The 12,128-nt window shown below is 55.7% G+C and overlaps 1 protein-coding gene across 3 annotated transcripts; it reads right to left on the bottom strand.

Moving 5' to 3' along the window:
• Positions 1-2,471: 2,471 nt before the first annotated feature.
• IL17B (interleukin 17B) lies at positions 2,472-11,172 on the bottom strand. Of its 3 annotated transcripts, none has more exons than XM_070569209.1 (3): positions 10,980-11,172; positions 4,508-4,797; positions 2,472-2,804 (listed from the first exon to the last, which is right to left on the bottom strand). In XM_070569209.1, the coding sequence occupies exons 2-3, from the start codon at positions 4,684-4,686 to the stop codon at positions 2,573-2,575; spliced, it is 411 nt and encodes a 136-aa protein (XP_070425310.1). In that variant the 5' UTR covers positions 4,687-4,797; positions 10,980-11,172; the 3' UTR covers positions 2,472-2,572. The 3 variants fall into 3 exon arrangements, with proteins under 3 accessions (XP_070425310.1, XP_070425311.1, XP_008526531.1); XM_070569210.1 differs by lacking the exon at positions 10,980-11,172 and adding an exon at positions 8,918-9,063; XM_008528309.2 differs by lacking the exon at positions 10,980-11,172 and adding an exon at positions 6,835-7,212.
• Positions 11,173-12,128: the final 956 nt, after the last annotated feature.

Below are 12,128 nucleotides of genomic sequence, written 5' to 3'. Positions count from 1 at the left end.
AGCCCGGGAACCAGCAGGAAGCCTTTGCCCAGGGCCCACCGGAGGCTTCTCAGGCCAGGACAGAAGCCCCCAGGGCCCACAGCCCTCTGGGAGAAGAGGGAGCATTTACAAATAAAACAGCAAAGAGGCCACACTTATCCTCAGTAGTCCTGGATGCAGTGTAGTAGACGTTTAGGCTCCTCGCAGGGATTCACCGCTAAAGCAGGGGACCCAAGCAAAAGCTCAGCCCTTTGGGGGGCAAAGGGGCACTGTGGAGGGTAGAGTTGGGGGTGGGGGAGGAATGGTGGAGGAAGGAGGAATGCTTTGTTCCTGAACCGCCTTTGAAGGAGCAACAGAAGGAGCTGGGGGGATCTTGGGCTCCCCCTAGAGGCCTCTGTACATGAATGCACGCATGCATTCATTCCTTCACCAAGCCCTGCACCCCTCCCTACTCTGCACTGGGCACTCTGCTAGGCACTGGAGATGCAGCGCTGAAGGAGGCAGATGCGGCCCCCGTTCGCATCCAATGGGGGTTTCTCACCATACAGTGAAAAATGTGAAACACATTTAGACTCAGACCAAAGGAGGTGCCAGGGTGCAGTGCAGACGCAGCGTAGACCCAGCTCTCAAACAATCCTAAGCTCCCTGCTGCTGCCTTGAAACCAGGGGACCAGGAAAGGCCAGCTGCCAGGCCAGGCTCAGGAGGCCAAGCTTCGAAGTCGCAGAACAGTAAAACTGGAAAAGACCCTGGAGATCCCTAAGGCCCCTCTGCTCATTTCACAGATGAGAAAACTGAAGCCCAGAAAGAGGAAAAGGCATCATCCGTATGAAACTAACCAGCTTTGCTGAGGATCTCGTGTGTCTGATGCTCTGGTAGGAGCCCGTCCCACCCAGATGAGGAGTTTCCCCGCCCAGTCCCTACGCCCCAGGCACCCGGGGTCTCCCAGGACTAGACCAGCCCTCCTGCAGCTCAGGTCTTCCCAGGCCCTCACCCGACAAAAAGGCCTTGGAGGCAGTGGGTCCCTCATGTGTGGCTGAAGTCTTTTGACCAGGAAAGTAGACTGTGGGGCCTCAGAGACAAGCAGCTCCCCAGGGAGGAGAAGTGGCTGCTGAAGGCATCGGCTTGGACTGGCACATGAAGTCTATTTTCCATGTGTCTGGAACCAGGCCGAAGCTTCCTGGGGTAATTTTAATCAGTATCCGCTCTAGAACAATACCAAAAAAGGTAAGTTACTTACTACCCCAGACAGGCACATACCTAACCATTGCCCTTTCATGAATTAGACCCTTAAAACACTCAGAGCAGAAGCTGCTTTAAGCACTGAAGTCACAGCAGCCAAGGAAAGGATTCCTATACTGACTGTTGGCCCCCTCATTGAAATTAACTCTAAAGTGCCAGCTATTCTTACCCTCGGAAAATGGCCTGAGCCCCTCAGCTGTCCTCGGGGAGGCAAGGTATTTTTAGACCCCAGAACAGCTGATTTAGGATTTGCCACAGGAGCTAGGAGGGCAGAGAGAGGATTGAATTGCAAGGGGCTAATGGGGGGGGGGGGGGGGCGGGGGAGGGATTAGTATCCAGGGGGCAGGAACCCACAGGGGCTTTAGGACAAGTCAGTCCACACTGCCTTTTTCATCGGCAAAGTGTCTTCATAAAAGCCAGTGGCTCTCAAAGTGTGGTCCTCAGACCAGCAGCATCAGCATCGCCTGGGATCCGCTGCATTAGAAATGCACAGAAACCATTGTAGAGAAAGGCAGTCTCGGCCCTACCTTGAACCTACTGCATCAGGGCCTCTGCAGGCGGGACCCAGCAGTCTGTGTTTTAATAAACCCTCCAGGGGATTCTGAGGCTAGCTCGAGTTTGAGAACCATGAGATACCAGCAAACCCTCTGTGGATAAGGCTGGATGAAAGAATGATCTAAGCTGATGTTCTCAACTCGTCAGTGCTTGTTCAAAGCCAGGGATCCCCAGCCCAGAAACAGACCTATCCATACGAAAATTTCAAGGGCTCGCTGGCCCAGGTTAAAACCCCACCCTGCTTTTTGGCCACCTGGGGAGAATCTCAGAGAATGAGGCCTTAGAGATCATCTTCTCCACCCAGAGCAGGAATCTGCTCCACAATGTCCTCAGAGGCTCAGCCCTAGCGGAACCCTTCCCGAGACGGGGAGCTCTCTGCTGCCAAAGGGCTCGTTTGCAAAGGTCCTTAACTAACTCTGGAGACGTAGCTCTTGCTCATGCCTGTATAGGTTTAAACCAACCAAGCTCCAATACCTTGGCTGAGATAGAGGCTTATAAACCCAAATTAAAGGAAGTATACAACTGTCCTAAACAGTAGAGACGAATGCAGTACTTTTTAAATAGCCTATCCTCTCAGCGTTGGAGAACTCTGAGAGATGGAAAATCCTCCTTTCTGTTGATCTGAACTCTACCTCCCAGGAACCTCCTCTCCCCACTTGGTGTTGGCTTCAGAGCCACAAGGAGCAAACCCAAGGTCTTGCTTTAGAAAAGACAGCGTTTACTTTTCATTGGCTCTGCTTGGCATGGGGGCGCAGGGAGGGCTGTCTCCACTGCCCACCAGCTCAGGGCCTTGGCGGTTCAGAAGATGCAAGTGCAGCCCACGGCAATGGTCTCCATGACGGCGCGCTGGCGGCAGGGCCCGGTGCGCGGCGGCAGCGGGCAGAGGCGGCGGCGCACAGGCACCTGGCTGAACACGGGCACGCTCACCATGCTGCGGTCCTCCTGCATGGTGAAGGGGTTCACGCAGCCCAGACACAGGCACCGCGCCTCCGGCAGGTCCGCAGGGACACGGGTGGGGTCATGGTTGATGCTGCAGGCAGGCAGGAGAGAGCACAGGGCAGAAGGTGGTCCGGGGAAGAGCAAATCGGCACCCACCCCCCACGCCCCTGCCTTTCCTGACGGGGGTTTTCATTCCCACAGCAAGACTGCTATGCTGGAGGAACGGCAGCAACCAACTCTGTGTTCCAGGTGGGAAAATAGAAGATTCTGGAAGGCAAGTCACCACCCAAGATTATCCCGGCTCAAGGTCACCAGTCAGTCACCCAGTTTTCTTCATTCATCCAGCAAGCTGCCCATCCCAGTATTCTAGATTGTGCTGTGTGATCACAAAGAAGCCCAAGGCTCCGTGTGTCTCCCTGACTCCTCCTCCCTTGTTTATATTCTTGGGAAACTTAATCTGCAGAAAATGATATGTGAGCACATTGATGCCTAATCCCCGCCAGAAGAGGAGTCAGGAGGCCTGGCTGCTATTCTAACTTGTTTCTATTCATTCAACAGATATTTTTATTTTCACATACCCACCATGTGAGTGAGTCCGTCCTAGACATTAGGTGTTCACCGATGGACAACACAGACGAGTTCCCTCCTAGAGCTGAGAGTACAGACTTGCCTTGTGACCTTTCCTTCTCTGTGCCTCAGTTTCCTCATCTGCTAAACGTGGAAGGTGAACTTGACTTGCAGACCCACAGCATCCGCATCTCCTGGGAGCTTGTTAAAGATGCAGAATCTCCTCCCTACGCCAGACCTCCTGAATCAGAAGCTACATTTTTATAGGATCCCCAAGAAAGTCAAAGTGAAAAGGGAGGATCTTTAGGGACCCTTGCAATTGCCACATTCCAGAGGTGGTAGCCACTAGCCACACGTGGCTGCTTAACGTTAAATTAATCAAAATCAGCTCCTCAGTCACACTAGCCACAATTCAAGTGCTCGGTAGTCACATGAGGCTAGAGGCTATCATACCTTACTTTACATCATCCAGAAAGTTCTATTGAACATGATATTCTGGAGTCTCAGGGCATAAGTTGTGTGGCTAAAAAACCTTTGGCCCGGGTTTGTGAGTGAGGATCCTTCAGGTCAGTGCATTTCTTCATTATTCATTCAACACAGGCACATGTGGCCCCTTCTGCCTGCCAGGTGCTGTGCTGGGCAGCGGAGCTACGCTCCAGGTGAGACCCCACCCCTGTCATCGAGGGGTCGCAGGTCTTGATTCTCAAACCTGGCTGAGCATCCTGAGCATGTGGAGATGCATAAAGCACCACTCTGTGGGCCTCAACCCTGGAGATTTTGATTGGGTGGGGCACGAGGACCCCTAGATTATGCTGATGCAGCGTGCAAGGCCCCAGTCTAGCAGAGAGCTAGATGTGGACACAGCCAACTCAATACTGCCTAGAAGTGCTGTAACTAAGTGAGGTGTACAAGGTACCCTGAGCTGGAGGAAGTGACATCCTGGGAAGGCCTTGCAAGTGCTTCAGCGGAGACTTGGAGAACCATAACGGCTGTACTCTCCCTGGACATCTCATTTAAGCCAGTGAGGTAGGTTGAGGAATCTGAGGCTCAGAGAGGCTAAGCAACTTGCCCAAAGCCACACAGCCAGTAAGAGGCAGAGCCAGGATTCAAACCTAGGCACTCAGGCCTCTGAATCCAAGGTCTTAACTGTTCCAATGATGGGGACAGTGGGCAAGGCATGCCCACTGCAACCCCCCTTAGGCAGCACTGCTGCCCCATCTGGCCTACCTGTAGCCCCAGGGCGACAGGCTCCTCTTGTTGGACAGCCACAGCTGCAAGTTGACCTCACACTTCCTCCTGGCTGGCTCAGAGCTGTTCCTCAGCTGGGCCACCATCTCCTCAAGGTTCCTCTCGTATTCCTCCATGCGGGCATATGGCTTCACTCGAGACACCAGGTCCAGCGGCATCTGGTGAGGCCCAGGGGCCAGGGGCCCAGACTGCCCTTGCCCCTTCCTCTTGCCTTTGGGGTTTCTAGGCTGGCCCAGCCCCAGGAAGATGGAGATGATGACAAGGAACAGCTGGGGAGGAAGGCCACATGGCAAAGGTGAGAGAGCTCTGGACCAAGGGAGGGGAGAGGAAAGAGAAGAGGCCACTATAGGGGCCACCCTCACCTGCCATGCCCTGGCCTGGTCCCACCAGCCCACTGCACATGTGTATCAAAACCTATGCACCACATCACCACTAAGTCCTGTCTGTTGCGCCTCTTAAAAATCTCCCACCCATCTACTTCTCTCTGTGTACCGCCTTCCTCACCTCCCTGGACAGCTCAACAGTCTCTTTACCAGGTCTCTGCAAATCCTACCCCCACCTCCCAGCTTTGCAAATCTGATGAAGTCACCTTCCAGGGCCTGAGCTCTCCCTCCTCAAATCACTCCTGGCTTCCTCTCACACTTCGCTTCAGCCTGCAGCCTTCTCTCAATCCCGTCCTGTCACCACGCTCCTTCCTGCCACAGGGACTTTGCACAGGCTGCTGCCTACAGAATCCTACCTCTCCTCCTCATGTTCTAAACGCCTCTCACCCTTGTCTTGGCTCCAGTGTCACTTCCTCAGGGATGCCTTCATGGACCTTCTTGGGCTCTCAACGCCACACGAGCCTTGCAAGACTGCAGTCTTACAGTTTGTGTGTGTGATTCTTTTACATGTCTGCCCCCTACTAAGCACAGACTCCATGAAGGGCAGGCCTCGCGTCAGTTTCCACATACTGTCTGATCCCTCATGTCTGAGTGAATGAATAGTTCATCCTCCCTGCCCCTCTGGAGCTTACAGTCTGGGAGGGAGAGCAGACGGGACACAAGATAACAAGCACAGAATTCTTGCTCATGGGTGTAACGGCAGGACTGTGCAGTGTGTAGGTACAGAAGAGCAGGGCCACCCGCTCAGCCCAGTGGCAGTGGAGGGGTCTCACAGAGCCTTTCTGGGGAGAGGACATGTCAGGAGAGTTTTGAAGGATAAGAGGGAAGCAGATGTGGGCAGAAGGGGTCTGTCAAAGCTTACGGGTAGGGGGAACAGTGTGAGGGGGGTCTGAGCTGGTGAAGGGAAACAGCGAGGCTGAAATAGAGTAGGTGGGAGGCGGGGGCATGAGATGAGGCTGGGGAGACGCGCGGGCCTTGGGCCAGGGTCCCTGTTGGACTCCATCTCCACGACACCTGTGCTCCCTTCCTCCAAGCTCGACCCTCTCGTCCCCTCCTCGCTGACTTGTATCCACCCTCCCCAGAACCAGGAGTGTCAGGAGAGCCTCTGGCTCACACAGAAGAGGAGCTGGGGGCCCAGCAGAACCCAGGCTCCTCAGGGAGCCACGGAGAGAAGGGCCAGGACTTGGATGGGGGCAGGACCGGCCAGAAGGGAGGAATCTCCAGGGGGAACTTCATCTTGCTGAATCTGGCCTGGCTTCTCCCTGCCCTGGATCCCTCACCCCATAGCCCGCATGGCCGTGCCTGGTTTATCCAGCTCCCCAGCAAGTCTTGACCCTTGGAAACAAGTTTCGGCATAGCCCCTCTTGGCAGAGCCATCTCCTGGCGCAAACTCCACGACAGAGATTCAAGTCACTAAATTCTTCCTTTTTGGTCCTAGATTCTGGTGCAGAAAAATGTCTCGCTAACAATAGGCTCTCTCATCTGAGCTTCTCATGTGGCATTCTTAAAGTCTGCCTCTCTGCTCAGAACCCAGCATAGAATCGAGTCCCCGTCCCTCACTTTACAGATGGGAACCAGAGAAACAGAAGGACTTGCCCAAGGTCACACAGCCTGGATCTCAGGACTCAGGGACGCTTTGGAAAAACCCAGATAACTGAGTTTGCCAGGACGTCCCAGGGATGCCTTTGGCTTGAAAGGGATTAGTGTGGACGGGCCGAGCCCAGTTCGGGAGCCTGAGCTACTGGGCATGGCTGCAGGCTCTGAGACCAGTCTCTTTCTCCCTGGTGCTGGGGGAGACAGAGTGAGAACTCACCTCTGCAGATTCCAAACCAAACAGAGGCAGCCATCAATCAATAGGAAAGAAGGAGCGAAACACTCAGGCCTTAAAAAGGGGTGGGGGTGGGGTGGGGAAGCGCCACGTACCAGGTTGTGCGGCCAGTCCATCCCGCGAGCCGGGCGGTGGGCCTGCAGCTGCCGCCTGCCTGGAACCCCAGATGCCTCCGCCAAGAGAATGGCAGCAACAGGATGGAGCGAAGCAATTATAGCTCGTCAGGGGGCTGCTGGGGGCTGGGTGGGTGGGTGGGCTCATCATCGGCTGGGAGTCTCGGGCCCCCAGCGGGCTGGGCCTGGCGCAGTGGCAGGCGGCGAAGGGCGTGGGGGCAGGCCAGGAGCCCGGCCGAGGTGCCCAGGGGCTGTTGACTAAGGGACAATGCCCTGTGTGTCTGGCGGGGCTCTGGCGGGTGGCACCTCCGCCTGTGGCCTGCGGCCGGCCGCCCGGCCAGCACCCACAGAGCCGGCTAAGACAATCAGCTTCGTTTGCTTTGGGGATGGCAACCGGGCGAAGGGGGAGGAGGTACGGGCTGTCCGTTGGTCAGGAGAGCCAAAGTTCTCAGAGTGTGCTGGCCAGGAGCGGGACACAGGCCACATGTCCCAGAGAAACAGTCTCAGGCACTCAGCCTCAGCCAGCCTCAGGTGAGCTCAATGGCCCTCGGTGACCAGAGTCCCACCCCCTCAGTTCACAGGCTGGGAAACTGAGGCAGGAGCGAGGAAGGGCCTTGCCCAGGATTACACAGGGAGTTCGACATGACAGAGCTGGGGTTTGTGCCTGATCCCTGTGCAGGGCTCTATCCGCCACCCCAGGCTGTTTTTCTTGGGATATTTTCTGCACAGTTCCGGCCTGCTGTGAACATGTTTCTGAATGTGTGCTCTCATGCAGGCCAAGTCTCGGATCCCTGCGGACCTCACGGCCGCTTGTCCTGGCCTTCCCGATGCAGCGCCCTGCCTCATGTACAGACCGTCTCCACTCCAGGCCCTGCCCATGTGGGGCTACTTCTGACTTTGATTCTCTCTCAGCCTCAGTTTCCTTCTCTGTAAAACAGAGGTCTGCCCAGGAGTCGACAGTGACCTGGCCCATTTCTCCCTCAAATCTCTCTGAGTCTCTCAGCTCCCACATCTCTAGAATGGGGATAATCAAAGCATCCACCTCTTGAGCTATTATAAGGAGTAAAGGAAATAACCCATGTTAAACAGCTGGCTTGGTGCCTAACGCATAGTAAGTGCTCAATAAACACTTCGCTGTTTATTGTGAAAGGAATTGTTATTCTAAACATTCGCCGTAGAGCTAGCACGGTTCTCTCTGCTCAGCCAGCTCTCCCTTCCCCCGGCTCGGGCCCACCCTCCTGGCTGGGAGAGCCCTGGGCTTCACGGGCTCAGGCCACAGTCTCGTGAGCCCAGGTGACTCCAGGGTCCACAGGTCCTGGAATCACCTTCTGAATTGACCCCCTTGCTGGGAAAGATCTCTCCCCTCAAGCGACAACCCGGCCAAACGTGAGTGAGCGAGTCCACGCAGGGAGGCGGACGAGGGGGTGGGAAGGAGTGTGAAGAAGATGGGGAGGAACACTGGGAACAGACAGCCAGGACTGCACAGGCTTGCTGAGGGCCACTCTTGGCCATTTACAGGAATCGGCCGAGGGGAGGCACGCGGGGTACGAGGCGCTCCTGAATGTCACAAGATTAATCTGTCCAGGGCAGGTTTCCACAGCATAACTGAGGAGCTGGCTGAGGCTCCAGCTCATCGAGAGATACCACCATATTTGGTCAAATACTAGACAAGGCTCTATTCTATCACTGGAAACTCCAGAGGGAGGGGGACTCTGAAAATACCTCCTCAGGCAACAAGGGCCCCCACTCCCACCCCAGGCTGTCCCAGCCCCGCTGCCACTGTCCTTTGAACAAGGAAACAGCAAGCATGAGGGCAAAAGACGGGGACAGCCTGGTTGTATTCCATGCAGGCTCCTTGCCACCCCTGCTGCTGCCAGCGGCGGGCTCTGACAGACATGCAGCTGGGGTGGCCCCTCCCTGCACCCACAGGAAGGTGGGGAGAATAAAGCAGGAGGACTGGGGTGCAGGGGGTTCCTCTGCTTCTCAAGAGCCCTGAAACCACCACACGGTCCTTCCCTGCTGGAACACACACCCCTTGCCTCCATCTTCCAAAGACAGGACTTACCGGCCTCCCCAGCTTCCAGCTTCGTTGTCCGGGGTCCTGGCCCCAGAGTTCTGATGTGGGAAGCCCCAGAACCTGCACTTTAACAAGGACCCAGTCTGGGAACCGCAGGGGTCCTTACCCATCATTTAGCTCATGCTCCCACCCCCACCCCCATTTTACCACAAGGAGACCAGCCCCCAGGGAGGGACCGGCCTTACCCAGCTCACACAGCATGTTTGTGCCGGAGGTGGGAGCACAGCTCAGGCTCCTAGTTCTTACTACTCTTCCCCCAAACTGTATACACACAGGTCAGAGCCAGGCTGGGCCTCTTTGCTGGTCTGGAGGGAGCCCAGGAGCTAGGCCAGTCCTTCTGGGGGCCCAAGACCCCTCACAATGGGGAGAAGGAACTGTGGGGTACCCAGGAAGGGGCTGTGGGGAGTCAGGGATAGGCCCAGTGACCAGCTTTGGGTTTCCCATTCTTGGGCCATCTCAGGCCAGGAGGAGGGCCCTTCCTCCAGCCTCAGTTTCTAGAAACCACTGAAGGGTCATCTGCACTCGGGGATGTCCTGAGTGTGAACCCTGGCAGACCACTGTGGGACCCAAACCCAAGCCAGGCCCAAGAGGGAACCATAGGAACTTGGGCAGGGCCTTCTGCCCCACACCAAGGTGGGGTCTGAGGTCTGTTCCCACGGGAGGTGGTGGGTACATGTGAATGACGGAGGGGCGCATGGGCTGGAGACTGAGGGACGGGGGTGGTTGTGCTCTGAGCCACCAGAGCCCTCAGCTCATCCAGGAGCCGTGCTGTGCTCTCCGCCAGGTGGCACCACCAGAAAGCCAGATGTCCCAGAGAAGGGCGGCAACCTGCCGGAGCTTCGCCAGCCGCCAGCCGTCGCTTTTCCCTGGATTGGGCCCTGGGACTGAAAATGAGGGGGCTGGTGAGTGGGCACTCACCAGCTGCCTGAGCGACCCTGCCCAGGACGCCTTCCACCTCCCGGCAGGAATGGCACAGCCAGCTGGGAGTCAGGGCAGGATGGGGTGGGGGGCCTCCCTCTGATGTGTGAGTGATTCCCTTCGGGGAGCACCTACTATGTGCTAGGCATTTGGAACCTAGACACCATAATTTTCAGAAAATAACAATTAGTAATAATAATCGCTGGCACTTAATATCTACGTACTGACTGCGAGGCACTGTGCTAAGTCCTGCATGTGCATTGTTTCGTTAAATCCTCCCAACCACCCTAATTTTATCCTGAATCTGCGGATGGGGAAACTGAGGCTCCAGACGCGCAAAGTCACAAAGGATTCAAGGCAACTTTGTCTGATTCCTGCACGTGCTGTTCCCTGTAGGGGAGGAAGGAGACAAGCACTGCAGCCAGGAGAGGAGGGCAGCGTGCGGCTGGTCGCTGGGCATCCGGGAGGGTCTCTGCTAGCCCCAGCCCCATCCTGACATCCTCAAATAGACCGGGCCCGGAGCTTAGGGGAGATCATTGAGTCCAAGCCCAAACCAGAGTCCTCAGGGGATCTGAGAACTCAGGGTGTGGGCATGGGACCCAGCAATGTTCCTGGCACACAGTAGGCATTGACCAAATATTTGATGCATGGAATCAGAACAGCTGTACTTCAGGGTGAAAATGCTGGAATGGAGAACGGGAGACCAGAGCCCTGGGGACCTGAAGGAGGAGGTGCAGCCCAGGGGGTAAGAGTTCAGACTGCAGAGCTTGATAGACCTGAGTTTTAATCCTGCCTCTATCCCGTCACGGCTGTGTGACCTGGGAAAGTTACTTGGCTTCTCTGAGCCTTAGTTTCTTCTGCACATTGGAGGGGATAATAACTTAACTCTCAATGGATAGCTATGAGGATCAAATGAGACAATGCATATTAAAGCACTTAGCAGAGTGCCTGACAAAAGTGAGCGCTCAATTAATGGTAGCTGCCATTGTCACTGTTATGGTTAAAACACGTTTTGAGTTGGGCCTTCAGGGATGCTTCTGCAGTGTTTCTAGGTAGGAAAGGCAATATGAGGCGGGGACAAGGATAGAACCAGCAGAAGAACGCAGAGGCTCCCTGTTCCCGGTGGACCTACCTTGGAGGCTCTGTTGGGTGGGGAGGACCTGCGGGATTCCGCCTAAAGACTTGCCCAAGTGGACCCAGTCAGGTGGGCAGGCAGAGCAGATTAGCAGGCGCCTCTGCTGCAAGATGAAGGGGGCTGTGACCAGGAGGGCGCATCCTCCCCAGGAGGTCTTGGCTCTCCTGCTGTGCTGCCCACCCGCACCACCCCCCCGGGTCGGAGTCCTTCTCCCAGGCCCATATTTGCACAAATGCCTGCCTCCCTGCTCGCTCCAGAGCCCCAGCCAAGAGGCACTATTTTAAGCTCCCTGGACGGGAACACTGTTGGTGGGAACAGACCCAGCCAGCAGACTCCCAGTTCTCAAAAAAGGGAAAGGCCCGGGTGAATCGGCGGCCCCTGGGATGTGCAGAGGGGCCGCCACACCCACATGACCCTCTGCCCAGGCCAGGTGCCAGTGCCTTCTCCCCAACTAGGGGGGAGGTGGCGGGGGTGGGGGGGAGGGGGCGGTCAGGGAAATTCGAGTTGAGGGAGGGCTCCAAGAGATGGGCTTGTGCTCTGGGACTGGGGGGCTGAGGCCTCCCCTCGGCCCAGCATCCAGCCTTGAAAACACCAAGTTTGTGTTCCTGGGTGGCAGGTTGGCTCCCCACGGTAGCTGGTCTCTTGTTAGCGCTCGCTACCCACAGAACCTCGGAGCTGTGGAGATCTTGTGCAGCCCCTACCAGTGGAGGGACCCCTTGGAAAGCATCTTCACTGGATACCTCCTGCCTGTATAGGGAGATCATTTCTCTCTGAGGATGCACACCCCGCTTTGTAAACCTCTAGCTTTTGAAAGTCATAATCATAAAAGTTTTCTCTTTCATTATGCTGAGCTCCCCTCCTGTGATGTGATATGGTGTAGTGGGAGACTGCAGACTTCAGAAATGGCTGTGTCCCTTCTTAGGTGGCCATGTCCACCCTTCCTAACCTTAATGAGCCTCAGTTTCCTCTTAGGGTTGTTAAAATGGATTTATCATAAAAAATATGATTTGCCTGGCATACAACTGATGTTTAATATTTGGCAAGTCTGGGCTGTTTTTATTGTAATTTGGTCGGTTTCGTGTGTGTCTGTGTTTGTTGTATGGTGTTTTGGTGGGCGTGTGTGCTATTTTTGCTTTTTGATTGTGA

This window comes from Equus przewalskii, chromosome 13 (assembly GCF_037783145.1).
Source record: "Equus przewalskii isolate Varuska chromosome 13, EquPr2, whole genome shotgun sequence".
Taxonomy (NCBI): domain Eukaryota; kingdom Metazoa; phylum Chordata; class Mammalia; order Perissodactyla; family Equidae; genus Equus; species Equus przewalskii.
Note: the sequence above shows the minus strand (reverse complement) of the source record. Positions and strands in the feature narration are given on the sequence as shown.